The sequence below is a fragment of the Scomber japonicus genome, chromosome 19 (genome assembly GCF_027409825.1).
Source record: "Scomber japonicus isolate fScoJap1 chromosome 19, fScoJap1.pri, whole genome shotgun sequence".
NCBI lineage: Eukaryota > Metazoa > Chordata > Actinopteri > Scombriformes > Scombridae > Scomber > Scomber japonicus.
The window spans coordinates 24,062,409-24,084,157 of record NC_070596.1 but is presented as its reverse complement, the minus strand read 5'-3'; the positions used below and the strand labels follow the sequence as shown (position 1 = coordinate 24,084,157).

The 21,749-nt window shown below is 37.9% G+C and overlaps 2 protein-coding genes across 4 annotated transcripts; one reads left to right on the top strand and one right to left on the bottom strand.

Annotated features, from left to right (window-relative positions):
• Positions 1 to 204: 204 nt before the first annotated feature.
• Positions 205 to 3,364, bottom strand: fbp1b (fructose-1,6-bisphosphatase 1b). Its single transcript, XM_053340084.1, has 8 exons — positions 3,137 to 3,364; positions 2,478 to 2,640; positions 2,271 to 2,363; positions 1,319 to 1,459; positions 1,070 to 1,207; positions 837 to 956; positions 503 to 692; positions 205 to 405 (listed from the first exon to the last, which is right to left on the bottom strand). Exons 1-7 carry the CDS (start codon positions 3,304 to 3,306, stop codon positions 504 to 506), a joined length of 1,014 nt encoding a protein of 337 aa, XP_053196059.1. The 5' UTR covers positions 3,307 to 3,364; the 3' UTR covers positions 205 to 405; position 503.
• A 2,507-nt stretch (positions 3,365 to 5,871) lies between these two features.
• LOC128380191 (KN motif and ankyrin repeat domain-containing protein 1-like) lies at positions 5,872 to 18,608 on the top strand. 3 transcript variants are annotated; one of them, XM_053339909.1, is made up of 12 exons: positions 5,872 to 6,031; positions 8,352 to 8,455; positions 9,366 to 11,921; positions 12,449 to 12,592; positions 13,200 to 13,308; positions 13,397 to 13,576; positions 13,752 to 13,839; positions 14,515 to 14,734; positions 16,318 to 16,460; positions 17,459 to 17,659; positions 17,915 to 18,013; positions 18,108 to 18,608. In XM_053339909.1, exons 2-12 carry the CDS (start codon positions 8,419 to 8,421, stop codon positions 18,168 to 18,170), a joined length of 3,840 nt encoding a protein of 1,279 aa, XP_053195884.1. In that variant the 5' UTR covers positions 5,872 to 6,031; positions 8,352 to 8,418; the 3' UTR covers positions 18,171 to 18,608. The 3 variants fall into 3 exon arrangements, with proteins under 3 accessions (XP_053195884.1, XP_053195885.1, XP_053195883.1); XM_053339910.1 differs by lacking the exon at positions 5,872 to 6,031 and having other exon boundaries at positions 8,287 to 8,455; positions 9,404 to 11,921; XM_053339908.1 differs by lacking the exon at positions 5,872 to 6,031 and having other exon boundaries at positions 8,287 to 8,455.
• Positions 18,609 to 21,749: the final 3,141 nt, after the last annotated feature.

Below are 21,749 nucleotides of genomic sequence, written 5' to 3'. Positions count from 1 at the left end.
TGTTAATGAAGCAATAAAGTTAATAATATTGTTAATAAAGTAAGAAAAGGTGACCGGCAGACAGTGTGTTCTTTCTCTTTGGTTCCTTTTCCATTCAATATTCAGTATGACTTTATTTCTCCTTAAAAATCATACGTAGACACATCATGGGCTCAACCCATATATGCTTACCTGATTTTTACAACACAGTGAAGAACAAGTGCAAACTTTTTATTTGTCTTTATTTAAAAAATACAGGGTAAGTCTCTACAAATAACACACACAGTACAGTGTGAGGCAGAGTTCATGAGGGTCCTGGTTCCTTTAATCAGTGCAGTGGAAGGAACGAGTAGAAAGCACTTGATGTACTGTTAGTCCTGCTTTAGTTTGCTGACCTCCAGACTCTACCTGTTAAATCCAAAGAAACTGAAAAAATCCCAAAAACAAACATAACATTAGTTATACAGTTTTTTTGTATTTTATTTAGTGCTTTCTAAGGGTGCTACTAAACAGAGCTGGGTACCTTATTTGTTATGCTTCTTAAAGATGGAAATATACTCCTGCACATCATCAGGGGATCCCAGGACCACGGGGACTCTCTGGTGAATGTTGGTGGGCTGGATGTCCAGAACATTCATAGATCCTGTGGTGGCCATGCCGCCTGCCTGCTCCATGATGAAGGCCATTGGGTTGCACTCATACAGCAGCCTTAGCTGAGGGCAAGAAGTGCAAAGAGGTGTGACTTTACATCAAGGATAAATGACTAATTACTGAGATTTGTGAATTTTACTGCATTTAACAGGGATTATTTGAAAGTATTAATGTTTTTGTTCAATTATAATGTCCCAGCTGCTCACCTTGCCCTTAGGACTCTTGTCATTAGCAGGATATAAAAAGATGCCTCCATACACCAAAGTACGATGAACATCAGCAACCATGGAGCCAACATATCGACTGCCGTATGGAGCAGAACCATCCTAGAAACCCAAAAGTGTTATGTGGAATTTATAAGTCAAGTTTATTATATTAAGACTCCAAATGTGTTTTTGTAAAGCTAATAAAAACTGTACACTTTGCAAATTGCCTTTACCCCTGGGTGTTTCTTCTTTTGTAGGTACTCTGTCACATCTGGATAAAAATGCTGTGCATATCCTTCATTCAAACTGTAGATTTTTCCCTTTTTCTTGATCTTCACATCCCGATCCACCAAGATGAACTCACCGATTGACTGAAAAAGGAATGAAAGGAACTGATTATCCAAATATCGGAAAAGACAAATAAACATATATTTAGCATAAAGTAACATATTTGATGGCATCTAATACAGGGAACATCTTACAGGGTCGAGCATAAAGCAGTTGACTCCTTGACCGGTGGAGAGGACCATCATGGTGGCGCTGCCGTACAGAGCATAACCAGCTGCCACGATCTTTCTTCCAGGCTGCAGAGCATCATTCTCACATGGCTCATCATCTGTGGTCTATGGAACAACATGTGGAAAATTGTCACCACAGACAAAGACATTGTGTGCACTAATAAGATATGTGCCATACAGTTAGTTAATATTATTATCTTTGATAAGGATATCATATCATATCATATCATATCATATCATTATACAGGGCAGGATAATGCAGCTTTGGGTACACTTTTAACTAAATTGGAGCCTTTTTATGGATATGGGACCTAAATTAAAGTTGCACAGCTTTATCAGTAATGTAAAACTCTGTGGTTACCCTTGAACTGAATCTGGTAATCTATGCATTAACCCTATACCCTATAGATCCTTGTGCAGCTCCTTTATCTACCTGCACTGTATCTGGAGTTCTTGAAAACGCATTAGAATAATAGTCTCTTGGTATGTGAGCCTCCCAGTGGTCGAAAAAATTATTTTCCTGCATTGAACAGTAAACAGTAAACTATATAAGTACTACTAAGTATTATCAGTTAAATGTACTTAGTAAAAGTACTCATTACTGATAGAGGTGAAGATATTTTATTATATATTATATATTGTTTGGCAGTTTAATCTGTGGCAATTCATCATATTTTGAAAACTGATCATATGCATAAGTATGTATCCCAAAATTGTACTTGAGTAAATGTACTGTGATTATCCCACCACTAGGCCCTACTTCTTATTTTCCCAGATGCCATTTTGCAACTCTGTCGATGGTTTTCAGTAAAAAATATCAATTTGGGGAAAATCCATATAAAATATAGCTGAAAGCCATGCGGAACAATTTGCTGATGTAAGGTCTCCTCTTTGTTTTGAATCAGCATGCACTAACCTTTTTGTAGATGGCGAAGATTGTTCCAATGGAGACGAGACAGTCGATGTTTGATGAACCATCCAGTGGGTCAAAGCACACAATGTATTTTCCCTGTCATAAATAAAGAGAAAGAACACCAGTTAAAAATTAACATTGCAAAACAAAAAACATGTGAAAACCCACACAGACATGCATCTATGTAGTGTACTGAAGAGATGCACATACCCTCTTGTCTGGTTCCACAATGATGGCCTTCTCATCTTCCTCTGACACCAGCACACAGGAGCTGAATGAGGACTTGAGCATGTTGATGACCAGGTCATTGGACAGGACGTCCAGTTTTTTCACCTGGTCCCCTGTCACATTGGTGCTTCCAGCAATGCCATATCTTTTCACAGAGAGAAGTACAGGCTGTGGTGATCAAAACCTCAAAATCTATTTTTAGGCAGTTTTAAAACATAATATAGGAGGTGTACTTCCTTTACTGTCATTTAGCATGGTATTTACAAACAATACACCGGCTGAAATGAAAATGAGAAATGAGAAAGGTGTCAAAAGTCTTCTTGTATCACCTTGACCCGTGACCTGGAATATTTTGCACAACATATAGACAGTTTAATTTTAGTCAGGGATTGGGGCCTAATTTTAAACTGCTGACTCTTCTGCCATACTGCATGCAACACTAAATCCACACATGAACCTCAGTGCACACATAATTAAATGGAGGAACTGTGACCTTGATTGATTCATAAATGTTTAATGGAGTGCATGCTGTTGTTTCCCCTCTATGATAATCTTACCAATAGTTATATTTATATTCAGATCCATGCATGTTTCCTCTTATTATTTCCACATTAATTAAGAGGAAAGAAAATACTACTTACAGGTTAGCAATCCCAGCCTTCCTGACAGCAGTTGAGATGGCTTTAACAGCTGTGCAGATGGAGTTCAGCAGGTTCGTCAACTCACCTGTGCCCTGGGCCTTCCTGCCCTCCTCCAGAACAAACCTGGTGAGGGTCAGCACGTTGGTATCGAAGGTTCCTTTGTCAGACATTCTGCTGTCAGGTGTGGGACTGGGACTGGGACTAGAAGCCTAATGCCTGAAGTGAAATAGGTGAGCTTGGCCCCAAAGTTAAAAAGTGGACTCTAGACCTAGAGATAGGGGTAGAGATGGGGGTGTGTATCTCTTTCAACCAATCACAAGTGCTGATTCCCACAGACAGGGGCTGATTTAATCACTTCTGTAAGGGACAGTGGGTTTGAAGGTGCAAAGTTCAAAGATAGTAAACATTCTGTTTTAAAGTAACAATGGCTCAAGCCTGATTCAGTCCCTGCTCACTTTGATGTTTTATTCAGCATTGTCTTTCAGTCTGCACTTTAAAATTCTGAGCTACATTTGAATGAATTAAATTCCCTTTATTAAGTTAAAATGATGTGATGTTATATCTGAAACAGCCTGTTGCATTGTGTTCGTGCCAAAGTGCACAATTATTCTTAAAGCTTTTAACATAAACTGTGTTTATACAGCACTACATAAAAGTAGTCATCTAAATCCAATTTTCTGACATTAACATAATTGGTCTCTGGTATTCAAATTGCTTCTGGATTGACTTATTATTGAACTGATTAGCTTTAGTTTTAAACATAATATGTTTAGTCTAACAAATGTCAAGCAGTTTATGACATTTACTGTGCCACTATTGGCCAAGTATAATCCCTAACACTGACACATTTTTCCTCTGAAAGTAACTTCCCTTGCTCTGAATTATAAAAAATACTTTTAAACAACATATTAAGCACTGAAACTGCTCAAACATGCTTCCCCTGCATGATCATGAAGAAGTGTAAAGTTCAACTCATTGCCCTTGTCTACCCTACCTGTTTTTATATAACACCTTTAATATCACATATGCTGATTTAACAGTATTTGCAAGGTAATAAATAGCCAGATTCACATGGTGCAGTGGTATGCATTGTGTCTGTGTCAGTGTGTGTCTCTGCATGGACATAATTACTTTATGGCTGTTTCTGCCTTTGACAAAAACACAGTAAATGTAACACACAGTAAAATGACCTCTCATGGCTCACTGAGTTACTTCACTTAGAACACAAGTATACATGTTTTGTGTCAGCAGCCGACGTTTCATAATGAGAAGCTAAAGTTTAACTTTGAACTTATAGGATACCAGGCCTGATAACAGTGGTGACAGAGGTACTCAGATTCTTTACTTAAGTACCAACACAGCAATGTAAAAAAAATCCATTACAAGTAAATCTCCTGCATAAAAAATGTACTTAAGAAAAAGTACAATAAAAGGAAGTATTAAAAGCAAAATTGAGTTAAAGTATTGCAGTAACAGAAGTGGTTTTGTCCCTGACTGACGTTATACATGACATCATCAGATTATTAATGATTAATGAGAGAGGAAAGAAGAAAATAACAAAGATAAGATGTTTTTTCAAATCTGCTTTCAGTTTTTGGACTTTTTCTCTAATCTTTGGTTTTTGGTGCATTTAGTGGATATTTTAAAAATATTGAAACGAAACCATATGAGAAGTTTAGAGAGTCTTCTACAGTTAGTCTTTTGTAGTAAAACCACCCTGTTTGTGTCTCGGTAGTGCTTTCTTGTTCATGTACTTGCAAATGTAATTTTTGCACCCCGGCATGTGAGAGCTACAGTTGTTGATTTTTGTAAATTATTTCTGTTTGTAATCAACATAATTTATACTAATTTTTTTTCTTGGAGTCCCGGGCAAATATGGGAAAAAGAACAATTTTAATACAGCTGGTCTAATACTGAGTGTAATCTGTATTCCTCCAATGTAACCACATGGTGTCACTGTGCAGCTTACCAACTGTTGAATATAAATGGAGTCAAAGGAAAGATTCATTTTAGAGGAATAATAAAACTGCTGGTGATCCTGCTGCCCTTGAATCAATCAGCAATGTGTATTTTTTAAATTGATTAATTGATTAAGTTATTCATTCATTCATTCATTTATTTTAAGGTCATTTTCTTACTCACTTAAACTTTGAGCAGCATTAGCACAGCTCTGATCAGGTACAGAACCTGCAAGATGTAAGAGTCTTGGGTTTTGTTTTTTGTTTTTTTGGGGGGGGGGGGGGGGTGCCATTATTTTCATGTAATTAATGGAAGGAATAAACCATAAAGAATATCTAAACACAAAATGAAAATAAGCCTAGACATGGCTTATTTGGCTTCAGAAGTATATGTCCCAGTTATGCAGACAAATGTGAATTTAGGGTATTGGAAATTAGGGGTTATTGGTTTTTTAATTTTAATTATTATTAGATTTATTTATTTTTTGATGTGAAGAGATATATAGTCGAAACCTTACCAGCCCTTTAGCCTACAAGAAAGTTGTAAGTTCAGAGACAACAGTGACAGAAATCATGTCGTCTTTATGCTATGTAATCGATTCAACAGAACAAAACACACCATAAATATTTTAGGGTTAGGGTTAGGACTATTCACCACCTGGAGCACCTGCTGTGTTCGTTGACAGCTCCTGCACATGCGCAGTGCTGTTGCTACTCCTGCACAGTTTAGAGAAGAAGAAAAAACTCTCTCAGGCATGGCGTCTTCAAAGTCAAAAACAAAGGAGTAAAGAAGAGAAAAAAATGAAAATTACCATCGCTTTCATGTCCACTAAATGCCTACATGCTGTTCGACCTCTCCCAACAGACAAAGGCGTCTGAGTAACATAATTATTTTAACTTCTACATCAACCGAACATGTTGTAGGTCTCCTGCACAGGTGAGTGATTCCCTTCACGTTAGCTAACGTACGCCGACAGGTGAATGCGCACTGACTTTTATCTCAGTTTTAAAGTAGAAAAAAACACATTTTCATGAAAAATAATCCAATTAATTTTGGCACCAGTATATCATGGTTGAAGTTTATCTTGTATTCTCTCAGCATGACCACAAGGCGTCAGGCTTACAGCTCTGCCACTGTTTTTAATGGCAGGCCACTGGTGTAAATGATGTAGCCTAGTATTGTATGTTTTTATCCCTACTTTGTGTCACATTTAAAAACAGACTTGGTTACTTCTAATGTGTCTCTAGTGTCTCTAGGTTTTGATACCAGCTTGGAGTAATTCTGTAGTGAATTCTCTTGCAAGCCAAAAATTATTGCAAAATATGGCAATGGGAGGAAAAAGCTTTGATCCCAATCCCCAAAAAACATGCTTAAATACCTGGCATACACCCAATCATTTTAGCTTGTGCCCCAAAGCAATATTATTTTCATCATATTAAAACAACATTTTTTTAACTAGGCTATCTAACAATTCACAAGAGAAAGCAAACATTAGGAGTCTGAAAAAATAAACATTTGGTGTTGTCCCATACTGTTAAACATTTTGTGACCCCTTGTCTTGTCCTAAAATTCCCAAATTGGGAACCACTGCAGCGACACTGATGTCAGTAACAGATTATTTTGAATCATATGCAATGGTTTGTATCAGTTAAACAGGAAGTGTAGCAGCTTTACATAGTCTTTTCCAGAATATTTATGGTCAAACTAAAATCCACACTGTCAGCTAGTGGTAGACAAATAAATGCCTGTAAACCAAATTTGTCCCTCCGACACAAGAATTTGACCCCATGATAGAAGCACAAGTTTTCCCTTTCAGAGTTTATATTGACAATTTTACTGCTGTAGATAGCAATATAAATACAAAGCTCATGTAAATCCCAAAAAAAACATTATCATACATGGAAGCACTTCAGACATGTCATTGTATTTTTTTTTTTTTAATTAATCTACAGAAAAACAGCAATATTATTTTATTTGAGCCATAATTGAAGCAGGTTTTATCATGAGTTGAAATCCTAGCCAAAAAAAAATCTAGTCATGTAGTAAGAAAGAAAAAGTGAATACATATTCAGTAGGCATAGCTGAAAGTTAATGAATGCATTTTGACAGTATGTGATTTATGTAGCTTTGCAAATATTTAAGGTGCTTTGTAAAAGTCTTTGTCAGAAGTACAGCGTTTTGATGTAGTGTGAAATGGAAAAGGCAAAAGGGCATTTAAACCTCATGTTAAAAATGTCTTATGTGTCTCTTCTTCCTGTTCGTACTTTATCTGTTGGTTCCAAATTCATGTTTTTCACGCGTCTCTTCTGTCTATAAACTGCTAACTTCAATCTTCTCTCCTGCAATCAGCTCTCCCAAGCGGCTCTGTAACTCTCATTTGAGAGCAGCACAAATAGTACTTTGGGTCACTGTGGCTGACTCTAAAGAGAACCTGTTAAACTTATTGGATTTATTGCTTGAGGCTTGATGTCATGTCAACTAATTCACACAGGAACGGATGAAAAATGGAGTAAGTGTATTTAGATGTCACTGTGGTGGCTGGGTTAAGCCTGATTTTAATGTCGAGCATAAACTCCTTTTATATATTATATACACCAAATACTTAAATATACATGTTATTATTTTACAACATAATTCTTACCATATTGACATTATCAGCAAAATATGTATATCCTCTAATCCTTATTTTTTATTATGTTTTTATGCAGCTCTATGACAAGACTATATATATAGAACTGTATATTTATTGAACTGTATTTTTTGTTGTTGAATCCCAATGCTTTTGCAGCTGGATTTCTCCTTACTTGATGTATCTCATGTAATCTTCAGTATTTTTTATTAATGCATAACACACCTTTTGACCAGTAAAATTAACTTTCACATGCCATTGACATTCTGTGAAGGTTCCTTTCTGCAACCTTTGAGAGATAGACTCCTCAAAACTTCCACATACTGTTAACAGAAGATGCTTATTGAGGAGAAAAGTGATATGGCATTACGAAGCATCGAGTCACTGTTGTGCACTGAGGCTCAGCATTTCAGCTCTATGTACTTGTGCTTAACTATAATATGTCATGGTGTGGTATTGCATTTCCTGTGTGTAAGCATTGCAAGGTTAGCTGTTATTGACTGCTGGACCTGGTGCGGGAGAGAGAAAGTGATTTGAAGGAGTGATGCAGTATCGCACTATACATGTAAACGCTAATAATCAAGATGTGAAGAACTCTTAACTTGCTGCATTTTTTTTTATTTCCAGAATGATTCGAAGTTTTGTCTGGATGTAAATAGATTGCTCCATTATTTATACTTTGTGAAGCATATTCATGGCTCAAGGCAGTTACATCTTGAGAAATGTGTCAGGTAACTATTACTATTACTTTTCAATAACTTAAATGCTAAGTGTTTTAGCTCAGTGTGGATTTTCTAAGTTGTATATTTTTCTGTGCACAATGTTTGAGGTCAGTCTTTTGTTTGTAGGTGGTTAATGAAAGACTAAAACATTGCAAAGAAGGGAATATCTCCATTAACTTAAATGCACAGTCCTCTCAAGTGTCCTCTCTCATTTACCTTTTAAAAGCTGTTATACATGTTTCATGAATTACAATATTGTGTGATAAATCTCTGAGACCTCTGTTGCTTTTGTTTATTCACTGGCTGAAATACTTGGAAGATGTCTGTGGTAGAGAAAGACTGCCAAGAGTATGGTTGGGCATTTAGAGGGAGAGTTACAGAGTAATTATAGAGTGGGTCCAGTCTATGTAGAGAGACATAGCATTTGCAGAAAAGTGACTCCTGAAAACAGTGTCTACGCAACTGGTAAATCCTCCTCTGTCCCTCCTCTTCTTGTGGGACAGGCTCAGAGAGATTATAGTCAAAAGAGTTTCGAGGTGAGAGGAGAAAGGTTCTAAACTCGAATAGATATGGTCACAGAGAGGCGTATAATACTGAGGTAAGGAAAGAAAAAGGAAATGGTTAGAGTAGAAAGTATATAGCATGCAGCAAACTTAGATATTGTATTTTCCTATGTAAGTTTGCCTATGCCTATATTTTTGGTTATGAATAGTTAAGATTATTTAAGATTTCAATTATATTAAAATGTTTCTGTTATAAATGTTTTGTCTAGTTTAATAGTTTTTTATGATACACAATTGGTGGCTCATTTGGAGATTTCCCACACAGTCTATTAGATTTCTCACTTTTTCAGCAAGTGTTTGGACTATTTTTACTCTAACAGTAATAAACTATTACTACTCCATTGTTGGTCTAACAGGTCAAAGTTCTGAAGAGTGTGTTCCTAACTACCTGCAGACTGAATGCAGTTATCCGCTGGATGTGGACTACTTTAAGTGTGTGGACAGCTTTCAAAACGGCACCACCATTAAGCGGCTAAGCCTTAAGAGGAGGCCCAGAGTGGCCGTAAATAATGTGGAAAAAACACAGTCTGGCATTTCACCCAGCCAGTGGCATTCTGCTGAATCCCTATCATCATTTAGCAGTGATGATACAAGACTACTGGGCATGTCTTCCGCAACCAGAGGTCGACCTCCTCTTCCTCCACCCCATGCCTCCTCCTTGGATAACAAACCCTCCAGGAATGAAGGGCCAGCAGCCTCTCAGATACTTACTGAGTCAAAGCCTCAGCCTGCTGCAAGATCTTTTGTTTCACAGAGACAAAGCCCAGTGTTGGAAAAGACCAATGTGGAGACCCACAAACACTTGGAGCAGGAGGTGACCAGCCAACCTCCACCTCAGCCCCATCCCCGTCGAAGACTGGCTAGCTTTGGAGGGGTAAGCTCTCCTGGGTCGCTCTCCCCTTTCACTGGCTTGGGTGCATATAATCAGAACAACAATGGGAACAAGCCTACTGACACAGGGGGTGATATGTACGTCAACCTTAACTCATCCCTGGGCCCTAGAGGAGGCAGCACAGGCTGCCTTAGGCTGAGCCCACAGAGCTCTGGGAGAACCACCCCAGTTTCAAATCTGGGCTCCATGCACCTGCAGCATGTCCGTGATCAGATGGTGGTAGCCCTGCAGAAGCTGAAAGAGCTGGAGGAGCAGGTGAAAATTATCCCCATCCTCCAGGTAAAAATCTCTGTCCTTCAAGAGGAAAAGAGGCAGCTGGTGTCTCAGCTCAAACACCAGAGTGACAATAAGGACATTAATGATGTGATTTTGAAGAAATCATGTAGCATGGAAAGGTGTAACATTGCAAGCAAGCTGAATACTGAGGAAGGACTTGAGGGCACAGTGCAGAGTGACTGTACTGACTTCAAGGAGTTTAGGCAACTGACTGAGGAGATGCAGGCATTGGAAAGAACCATCACAAGTGGACGTTTGCAAGCATGGCATGGAAAAAGATATGGTCCTGTGCAAGATATGGAAAGTACAAAATCTTACACCAGAAAAGAAAACAAGTATGTATACACTGATCAGATAGAGACACGGTCAGTTGCAACAGAAGTGTCTGAATTCAATCTTGGAATTTACACAGAACGGGAAGCAGAGCTTGATGCCCAACAACTACTTATTAGTGCCTTGGAGGAGAGAATTAGTCACTTAGAAGCAGAGTTGAAAGAATCAGCTCTTCAGACAGAGATGAGCCGTCTTAAACTGGAGCTCCAGGCTGCAGGAGCTAGGAACCGGGCAGATAAAGCCTGCTTCGCAAGGCCATCCACTGCAAGCACAGGCATCAATGTGAGACCTCACACCACAAGCCAGGGGGTTGGTAATCACACAGAGCTCAAAGATGCCAGCACAGGTGATGTAACAGAGGTAAAGACTGTGGGAGTATCTTGTTGTATGCCTGAGCTGAAGAATGTCAGCACAGGTCCAGATGTACCCATGAGCCACTGGGAGGTCAGGGAGAGAGTGGAGACCAAAGAAAGGGGTGTGGGGATCCAAGTTATTACAAACTCACAAGGAGTTGGGACAGAGGTTAAAGTATGTGATGCAGAAAGCAACACAGAGGTACCTGTGGAGAATCTGGGATCTAAAAAAGAAAAGATGGAGTATCGTTCAGTTGCATGTGGAGATTGCTCTGTGGATGTGATCATCTGTGAGGCAAAGGAAGTGGTTTCTCAAGGTATGGCCACAGATCCAGTCAGAGTGGTTGATCTGGGTATCATGGCATCACCCCAGACAGCTTCTCAGCGTACCAACACTGTACCCAGTTCAGTGTCTCGTTTTACAAACACCAGACATGCCTTCAACACCAATTCTAGCACTAATACTGTTCTCAATACCCAGGACAAGCACACTAACACCACTCAAGCTATTATGAGAACCGTGTCAGTAGGCAACAGGGTCAAAGACATCAAATCTACCCCAGAGACCCGCACAATTGGGGTAGGAACTGAAAATTTAGCAGGAAGTCCCTTAAAACAAACGCCAGGCGCTGCCACCAACATGACTCGAGACACTGGTGTTGGATTCACAAACATTAATGACAACTTCCTGGTTGGACTGAAAACTAAAAATATGGCCTCCGGTCCATCACATCTACCTGACCCCATCAAGACAAGGAGTATCGGTGTAGGAGAGGGAAGGATAAGGGATTTGTCTGTTTCATCCAGTACACCTACCCAGAGTTCTCAGCAATCTACACAATCCCAGTGGGACCCTGAGCTGAACCATTACATAGAGAAGATGCAAAGACTCCTTGGGGAGCATGGGGACCTGCTCACAGAGGACTACACTGAGCAGAGGGAAGGGTTTTTCCATCAGCCGAGCAGCCAGGAAAATGCCAGCCCCACACTGTCATGCAATAGGAAAGCTGCAGCACAACAAGGAACAGAAGTCCATCATTTAGATTCTCAGACACCAGGTAGCACTGTTTACATTTAGTTAGTGTTAAAGGTACCCTTATATCACACCAAAATCCACTGTTTGTATTCTTGAGGCCTAACTAACATGTTTCAACATGAATTCAAAACCCTTAATTTCAGCTGTTTGCTTACATAAGCGCTATCAGCTTAAAAGGTGATGATATGTTATGTTGTTTTCACAACTTCCTCCCAAGTGGCCAACATCAGTTAATGCCTGTTTAAACTTGCATTTGTTGTGTCTGTGTTTACAACAGCTAGCAGTTTTCTTTCCCTACTTTTACTGGCTTACTTGTTATGTTTCTTGTCACCCCCACCAACTGTGGATCAGTGGAATAATGTGAAATAAATGGCTTATACTACTCTCTGTAACGCTAACATCTGCAGTAAGAAGGAATCCAACGACTCATGTCAAAAAAGTTTACAGGGTACCCTTAATGCTGGATTGTTATCATGTATATGTATCTGTAATATATTTTGATGCCATTCAAAGTCAAAGTTTAACTAGTGTCCTCTCTCTTTGCCACAGGCAACAGAGATTTTCACTCCCCATCTCAACTTTCTTCTCAGTGTGACAAGGCAAACCCAGGAATATGCCAAAAAGGTAGTAATGATTCAGAGGTGAAGAGAATGATACAAATGTTAGAACAACAGACATCTTCTGCTCTGCAAGGTAAGCATGCCAGTGTTTGTGTGTTCGTGTGTGTGTGTGTGTGTGTGTGTGTGTGTGTCAGTGTCAATGTGTTACAATCCTAAACAAATACCATCTAAGCTCTTCTTCAAGAGAGATATAGTAAACATTGGTGAATAAGAATACTGTCTGTGTGAAGGAAGTTTAGTTTAAAAATGTTCCATTTTCAGACCACTCTTGATGCCCAGTTTAAGCTTGAATTTAGTTTAGAGGAAGTGGTTGCCTTTGGCTTGGCAAGTTAACTTTCTGAGGGATACACTTGCAATGTTTGGAATGATATCTGGTTTTGGAAGGCGTCTCGCACCACATAGCACTTTTGTGGCTGAGGGTCTAAAAATGAACCGCCTCGTAGGAGGAACTGGTGTTAGAATAAGCTGTCTTTTAAAGTATGGCCTTCGGATTTGTAAGAATATATAGAACATCTTGAATATATCCTTACTTAATCCTGCCAGATCAGCCTAGTGAGATTAAGTTCTTTTATAGTACATGTGTTGTATTTAATAAAATACACTGCTGATTTCACAAGGATAAAAATTATGTTTATGTATTGTGGATGTTACAATATTAAAGACTCAATCATTGTTTCTAGACAGGTCAACTAATGTCGGTGTGCTGCGCAGCGTAATGAAGAAACAGAATGGTGACCAAGGCTGTAGCAGCAACAGGAAAAGCATGAAGTTCATGAAGGTGACCACAGGGTTGGTATCAAATGTCTAAACTCTAATATATAATAATTGACTTGTTAACATATTTCCACTGTATTAAACTCTCATGTTTTATCCTTAGATTGGACCCAATGTCATCTTATGAGTTCTCTGCCAGTGAGAATGTTAACTCTGAGGAGGTGGAACGGAGAGGAAACAGAAAATTAAAAGAAGCTTCTCCAGATGTAATACAAACAAAAAAGGGCAAAGGTGGTTCCAACAAGGGATCAAAAGGGTCTTCAAAATCACATACACAGCACAGGTAACGTAAGAATTTACAGCCATACAATCTCTCAGTTTATTTAAAATCCCCACAGCAATAAAGCCCCACAGCAATAATGCCATAATCTTGACATTTTACTGCCTAGTTTTGAGGCATGCTTTCAGGTGTGGCCTTGCACGTACAGTACTAACCTGTAGCATTGTATTACTTTCAGGAGCAAGCTAAGTGAAAAGATGTTTTCTGCTTGTCAAGCCTTAAAAATGCACCTGAGTGATGACACCACTTTATCCAGCAGGGAATTGGTATGTTTTGTTCAATATATTCACTGTCACAGCCAGATGAAGCTCACTGTGTGTGTGTGTGTGTGTGTGTATATGTGAGTGTTTAATGGTATATGTCACAGGATGGGTGTGGAGAGATGTGGAGTGAGGGTGTGTTCAAGTATGTCCATTATAAAGAGATGACTTTGGCAGTGGACACAAAAAGCCCAAGAATGTGCCGACTCTATAATTTTCTGGGATGACATTTTTCTTCAAGTTGAAAACAATTATATTTTGTAGTCAAAGAGACCCCTCATGTTCGCAAATCATTCAGTGAACAGATAGAGAGACTGGGAGTTTAAAAGCAGTAGTATGTTGGAAAGGAAAATCCAGATGAGTATCATAATGAAACTTGAGATAGCAACAAGCTCTCAACATGTGTCTTTTGTGGATGAAATGAAGACAGATTTCCAAGCTTCATCTCATGATGTTTTGGAGAGTTTTACAGTGAGTTGTTGCTTTATTATACTCTTTGTTTTCTTTGAGTCACATCCCTGTAATTAAGAAGACGTTCCTGTCTATTCAAAGTCAAAATTGCTCTACACACTCTGAATCATGGCTGACTTGCAAGGCATTTGTAAGAATACATAAAAGACATTGCTTTTTAAAAATACATATACCTGTTTTTCTTGTTTTCTTTTCTTTTCTCCCTTGCAGCTTGACTGCCTTCAAACACTCCAGCAAGAGTGGTTCTCTGTGTCCAGCCACAAATCAGCTGCTCCTGACATTGTGGAAGACTACTTGTCGACATTTCGGGTCGTTTCACCCTCAGTATTGCAACATATCGCTAATATGACTGATGGCAATGGAAACACAGCTCTGCACTACAGTGTTTCTCACTCCAACTTTGCCATTGTCAAGAAACTGCTTTATGCAGGTACAGTAATGTGGGAGCAATTTTTTTTTGTTTTGTTTTAATCTTTGCTGTCCATTTTGTTTCTCTGCAGGCTGCACATATAATACAAACTAAAAAAAATCCTCCTGGTGCTGTTTAACCTTCACTAGCTCAAAACGCATATGATTTCTGTTGCTTTTTTAAAATATAATGCCATAAGAATTAAATCACAAGGACATACAGACATCTGACAGTTCAACAGTACTGAACCAGGGCCAATGTGTACTCTAGTTCAATGTGTTGTCTATAGATATTGGTAAGCTCCCCGGTAGCCACTAGGGGGCAAATATTTTTCACTTTTCCAAAAGAAGGTGGTGTCTTGGTTATATATCTGACTGCTGCATAAAAAGCCAGAAGAGATAGAGGGGGTTTTACTGCCAAAGCTGTAATGACGGCACTTTAAAAGTACATTTTTCTCTTTTGGCTCATGAAAGTATTGTTGAAATACTTTATTGATCCTCATATGTTCTGTAATGTTACACCAGTGCCTGTATCTGCACTAACTCATACTCTGGAAGGTGTAATTTGACTAAACAGCACAAAGCTTTTCTTTAAATGAGAAATAAAGATGTACTTATGAAATCCCATAGTTAACATCATGATGGATTGTTCCAGGCCTCTTTCTAGCTGTGCACAGGCCTGTAAAGGATCAAAAGTTCAGAAGTATAATTCAGCACCAGGCCATTCAAAGGCTAATCAATATAAATTGAAAAACTAGACTAAGTGGTTCCCTAATGGAGGAGGCATAGCACCTTTCTTAGTTTTATTTAAAAGCCTGGTTACAGCTTTAACAAGATATTGGACCTACCACTCAATACTATAAATAGAAGTGTACTGTAGTAAGCAAAAACAATGAAAGTTTTACTCCTGTGTAGCTTAGGAATTTATTAACAATGTTTCTAATAGAAAAACCTTCTAGCTTCAAGCTTCTTATTATGGAACTCAAAATTAAGACTTTGGTCAAAAATAGTCATCCAAATATCCAAAATGTGTGTGTACTACTTGAAAATTAGAAAATAGAGTGAATGTGGGTGAAACAAGGTAGATTGATGCTTCAAAGAATGCATTGAGTGAGTGTTGTAGCTCCTCTTGCTTGATGTTGCAGAGCCATGCTAGAATATTAACTATAGAGATTTTCAGCACATACATAATACATGCAATACATTTTGAGAACTTTTATTTGTACAGCTTAAATGAAACAACAGTTACCTGAGGACACTTTAAGCAAGGCTAAAATGGTTTGAATCACTGCTGCTGTGCAATTAAAGCCTGGCTTTTGTAAATGCTGACATTTTTCCCATGTCTATTAGTCTGCATCGGTTCAAATGGACAACCTTTGGTATTGGGCAATTTTATTTGACATTTTTACTCAGGGTTTATTTTGGACAAGGATTTTCTTACATTGTGAAACTTGGTTAGATGTGAAGTGTTAGAAACATGAAACATGAATTTATATGTGATTCACATATAAATAAATGAGGATATACTGTACACCTCTTTCTCTATGTCATCCATATATTTTCTCTTATTTTGTTGTTTTTGCCCATTGATCACCATCACTGCAGAGGTGTGTAACGTGGATCAGCAGAACAAAGCTGGTTATACACCCATCATGCTGGCCGCACTCGCCGCTGTGGAAACTCCCGAAGACATGAGAGTTGTGGAGCAGCTCTTCACAAAAGGAGACGTCAATGCCAAGGCCAGCCAGGTCAGTCTGTTCTCAGCTAGATTGGGTTTCTCTAAATTGTATCCATATGCTACCATGGGAACTATCAAATAAGCTTGTTTATTAATTCATAAGAGTTCATGTTTTTTTTTAAGATTACTATATTTGTGGTTAAAATTTGATGTTAAAAGCTGGTTGTCTGTCATATCAACAGGGAGCCATGGTAACAGATAAAATCATTCCCTCTCTAATTTACTTTTTTGTTCTGTTCATGTACATTGGCTTTGAAATAATTAATGTTTTATAACATGAAGGTGCTACAATTAAATATATTTTTATACCAGTTCATCTTTCAAATACATCTTTCAATTCCAAATGTGGCTCTGTAAACTGTAAAAAAGATTTACATTCAGGACTGTAAGATAACCTAACCTGTGTGTATATTTGGTGACACTTTATTTTATTTTACAGCTCTGTAATTTCCTTTTCATTTCCTTGGAAGATTTCCTGGAAATATAATTTGATACTCATCATAAAGAATATTGAGACTACGTTCTGAGACAGTTCAGTTAGTTGTGTTGACAAGTTGCTGATATTCAGAAGAATGCCCTTTAAATACCTCAGAGGAAATATTCATGAATTATTCACTTATTGCTGGAAACCTTCATCAGAAATCTTCTTCATGCTTTGTATGGCTATTAATTTCACATTTCTGCATGTTCCACTGACCAGAAGGCTCTAGATTATGCAACTAATTATTTGGAATTAATTAATGGTAAGTACACAAATTGGTCACTGCCTGTATTTCACCTATAATTAGTATCAACGTGTTGTTATTTTTCCTGGAAGCTTGCAAGGAAAAAATATGTCACTGTGTTTTTCAATGGGTGCATGAGATACAATATATGTGCATATTAAGAAGTAAAGAATTAAAGTGTAAATTGTTTGATTCAACAAACAAGCTGTAGATATAAAGTTGAAATGTTGAAGATATGTCAACTCTGCATCATTAACCCTATTTCCTGCTCCTATCTGTTCAGGCCGGTCAGACAGCTCTGATGCTGGCTGTGAGCCACGGCAGGATGGACATGGTGCAGACACTCCTGGCACAGGGGGCGGAGGTCAATCTCCAGGATGATGAGGGCTCCACGGCGCTGATGTGTGCAAGCGAGCATGGCCATGCTGACATTGTGAAACTACTGCTGGCACAGCCAGACTGTAATGCCACCCTCACTGACAGTGTATGTGACTCATTTGCTGCCACTCTGTGCAGCTTCTGTGAGCCCGGTGGCTTCAAGCTGTGAACTATTCCAGCTTTGTCTCATATGTTTTACTACAAAAGCAGAGAGTGAACTTTTGTTAAAATATTTAAAAATGTAACTGGAGAAACAAAATACTGGTTAAGTTATACTTCATGAAATATGTACAGTATGCTTCTTCTATCTGTAAATTTATAATAAATCTCTTGTAATATAAATGCTTTTTTGTGTATACAGGATGAAAGCACAGCCCTGTCCATTGCATTGGAGGCAGGACATAATGACATTGCAGTCCTTCTTTATGCACACGCCAACTTCTCCAAAGGACAACCAGGGGTATGTAGGTCAACATTTCCGCAGTAACACTTTAAATAATTGTGTAGTAGTTTCTAAAAAAAAACATTTGATTGTACGTGTGTATCTTTAACAGACAGCGGCTCGTCAATGTGGCAAGTCTCTCTCCTCCTCTGGTGGTAGTAATGTCTTTGAATGAGATGATGCTTCAAAACCTGAATCAGTGCTTAATGAATCTTATTTATGAGGTGATAAAGCTCATACAACGAAGAAGAATTTTAATTAGATACATTCTAGTTTAATATTTGCATAAGATGGCATAGTATCTTTCATATTGTAACTCGGCAGGTAATATATGCATGACAGAACACTCTACTGTATATTCATTATGGAGAATTGTTAAAATTGTATCATGGCATCATCTATTATATACTGTCAGTTTTGCTTTTTTTCTGTAATCATTTGTCATTCTTTGTCTTTTTTTGTAGATATTTGTAAATGCAAATGTATAATTTCACTATTGTATAATTGCAAAAGAAAATAGTGTTATGGAAACATTATACAAGCAAAAAGCATATAAGTACATATTTAAATGAATAGAAACTAAATCTTGAAAAAAGTCTTGATTTTGTTCATCATTATGAAAACATATAAACCTATTAAAACTATGAAATCTGTATATCCATGTATTGTAATGTAAAAATATACTGTATTGTATGGATTTATTAGTATTTATAAGCTGTCTATAGGTTTTCTGTATCTGTACTACTACTTTAGAAGCGTCATGAGGCATGTTATAAATTTAAACATATTTTACTAATCTATACTACATAGTTCTGACACTGATGAAGGCTCAATAGCTGAATGTTTTCTCCTCTGTGAATAAAGAGACGCATCATTGATTCATCTTATTACAGTTTATCTTTAGCCATGTTACATGCTAATCAGCATGTTAGCATTGGCATTGTTAGTTACAAATACAGCTCATAGCCTTGCTTATTGTAAAATTACACATTTGAGTCCCCAAATAAATGATTATATAAATTTGAAGGGCAAATCCAAAAACAAGATCTTGTGTTGTGCTACGCTGAGCTATGGCGCCTCAATTTAGTTTTCAGTTGTCTGCACCTCTAAAAAAAATACATAAGGACTATGATACATTTGTGAAAGTTTTTGTGGAGATTCTTTTCCCTCCTCTCTCTACATTCAACGGGTCACAATTTCACAAGGTTTCCAGTAGGTTTTATTAGATGACTGTTCTCTCACATTTCTCTTACTGAATAAGTCAACCAGATGAAAACATCCCCTGTGGGTCATCAACACTTCTTTCCCACATTTTTCTAGTCTGGCAGACACCGGTTTGATTCATCCCTTGAGCTTGACACCCAGCTGTGTGTTCTCTTCGGAGACAGGCGCCTCGCTCGCCTCTTTTATTTTTTCCCTCCAACCTCTGTGTCCACTTTCTTCACTTATTAATCCTTTCACTGAGCAATTATTCATTCTTTCACTTGACAATCCATTATTTACAATTTTTATGTGGATAATGGCAGCAAGGTGCTCTTAAATATTAAACATCTTGTAAGAAGACAGGTATAGACAACTGGCTGATTTTTAGCTTGGCTATGTGACCCGACACTATAAATCACAGCAGGGTATCTGATCAAAGTAGGCTGAGCTCCGTCCACCTGCAAATGGAAAACAGAATGTCTGATTTGAATAAGCTATAAATAATGTATCAAATATTCAGAATAACCTACACCTTTGACAATTCAGGTTGTTATAATAAGTATTCTCTTTGAGCTGTAATAGCTAGATAATAGTTTTTGCTGTCTGAGGAAAATAGGAACAGGGTACGGTTGGCATTAAAATGTGGAACAATAATTAAATTCTTCATCAGCTCTGCAACTGAGTGTATATATATATAGATTTAAAAAGACCACTGATAGTAAAGGAATATGTGATCAGGTTTAAATTACATGAAATAACAGGTGTGAATTCTTTTTTTTTATGCATTTGCAAACATTTCAGTCTTATTATTGGCATTTGTGAAATGTGCATATGGACACGGAGTCTTTCAAAGCTCAGGCTGGTACTGATGATTTATATTTTGTCCATTCTGAAAATGCTCCCAAAACTGGTACTTGAACATAGAAGATAGAAAGCTTCCAGATACGAGGTAGAAAAAAAGAGAGGCTAGATAGATGAAATTATGTTGTCATTCCACATGGCGGCCTCCCTCCAAGCGTGTCACTGTGTCCCATTACTGAGAGCTTGTGCATGTGTGACTGAGAGCACTCTGAGTCATTTCCCAGCAACTGCAATACAATACAATGATATACAGGGTCCACCATCAAAATTTTGCTGTTGCCATGGTAACAGTCAGCGGTTTTTCAGCAAGTGCTTCTTGGGAACATAATACAGAAAATGATATTTCTATTTCACAGGGGTTAGCTAATACACTGGCCTGAAATTTATAGAGAGAAACATCACTGCGTTTCACAACTTCACTAGAATGGATTTTTTATTTACGATATCTTCAAAAGGAAAACAAAAGGAGGGCTCCATTCTGGTTTTCATCTTTAAAACAATAAATGTCACATGAAGCAGGCATGTAAGGGGAAAAGAGAGCAGTACTAATTCCTCACAGATGAATCCACTGAACGCTGAGTACTCCTGTAGAGTATACAGTATGTTGCATGATTTTGACATCTGCTGGCAAATGATATATTACTTCAAGCCTGCAAGTGGTACTGCCTGTATTTATGTTTATGTCAGCATCCCTGCAGTTTATGTCATTTCTTCATCTACAATATGTGCCTCTTAAAGGTGTAAACGCATATCAATATCCCTGTGCAGCTTATATATCAAAAGACAGACTCACAATTTTTAAAGTTGAACATACAGGTTTTGCTCTCTGTATCCATTCTTCCTCTTTATACTGATCATTAGTAGATTCCCTCCAGATGTGCTCACAATGTAAGTGATACAATTCACAGTCCTCATTTCAAGCAGAAATATGTGTAAGTTTATATCTAAATAATGTGAGGCTTCAATCATCTAAGTCAAATAAAGTGTATTTCCACAGTTAGTCTTTTTAGTGAAATATTTCCTCAATGGACAGTGTTTTTCTGCTCAGTTGCAGTGGAAAGATAGAAAAAAAAGGAGGGAATTTGGCACTTAAAGGACAGTAACTTTGACAGTTATTGACTTGATTTGAGTAATTTGGATGACTGAAGCCTTGTGTAGCTTGAAATAAACTTCAAACCTTTGCACAGAAGAAGAGCTGTAGATTTTGTCTCCCAACGCAGATTGTTTTTCAGCTTCTTAGTATAAGCAATGAGATCATACTTTGACACACTACTTTCTGCCAAGTTGGAACAGTTATGATTATTTCAAATGAGAGATTTTTTTTTGTGTTTGTTGTTTTTGTCATTGCTCCTTTCACTGGTTTGTAGTGAAGAGGCTCAAGTTTTGAACATTTTGTCTGTGCACCAATCTGGATTTAGTTTGATGACTATGTGTAATGTGAAAGGGGGTCACCGTTGACGAACGACCCACAACTTGACGTTTTGGTTCACTCTCCCTGTGGTAATACCATCATTCTGAGCCACAAGAGGAAACTGTTTGCAGCAGAAAATCTCTTAAACACCACTTTAGACAACCTGCCCAGTACAAATCAGCAATGAGACAGTTAGAAAATATTTGGATGATATATTAGAGCATTTAGCAGCCTGTGAGACAGCCAATTCCCTAAGGAGTTGGTGGAGACCAAAAACAG

Coding starts and splice junctions, on each gene's coding strand:
- LOC128380191 (XM_053339909.1), top strand. CDS start 8,419: ATGGCTCAAGGCAGTTACATCTTGAGAAATGTGTCAG. Junction 16,461..17,458: donor TCAATGCCAAGGCCAGCCAG/GTCAGTCTGTTC, acceptor CTATCTGTTCAG/GCCGGTCAGACAGCTCTGAT. Junction 18,014..18,107: donor TCTCCAAAGGACAACCAGGG/GTATGTAGGTCA, acceptor TATCTTTAACAG/ACAGCGGCTCGTCAATGTGG.
- fbp1b (XM_053340084.1), bottom strand. CDS start 3,306: ATGTCTGACAAAGGAACCTTCGATACCAACGTGCTGACCCTCACCAGG. Junction 2,364..2,477: donor TTGTGGAACCAGACAAGAGG/GTATGTGCATCT, acceptor TATTTATGACAG/GGAAAATACATTGTGTGCTT. Junction 693..836: donor ACAAGAGTCCTAAGGGCAAG/GTGAGCAGCTGG, acceptor TCTTGCCCTCAG/CTAAGGCTGCTGTATGAGTG.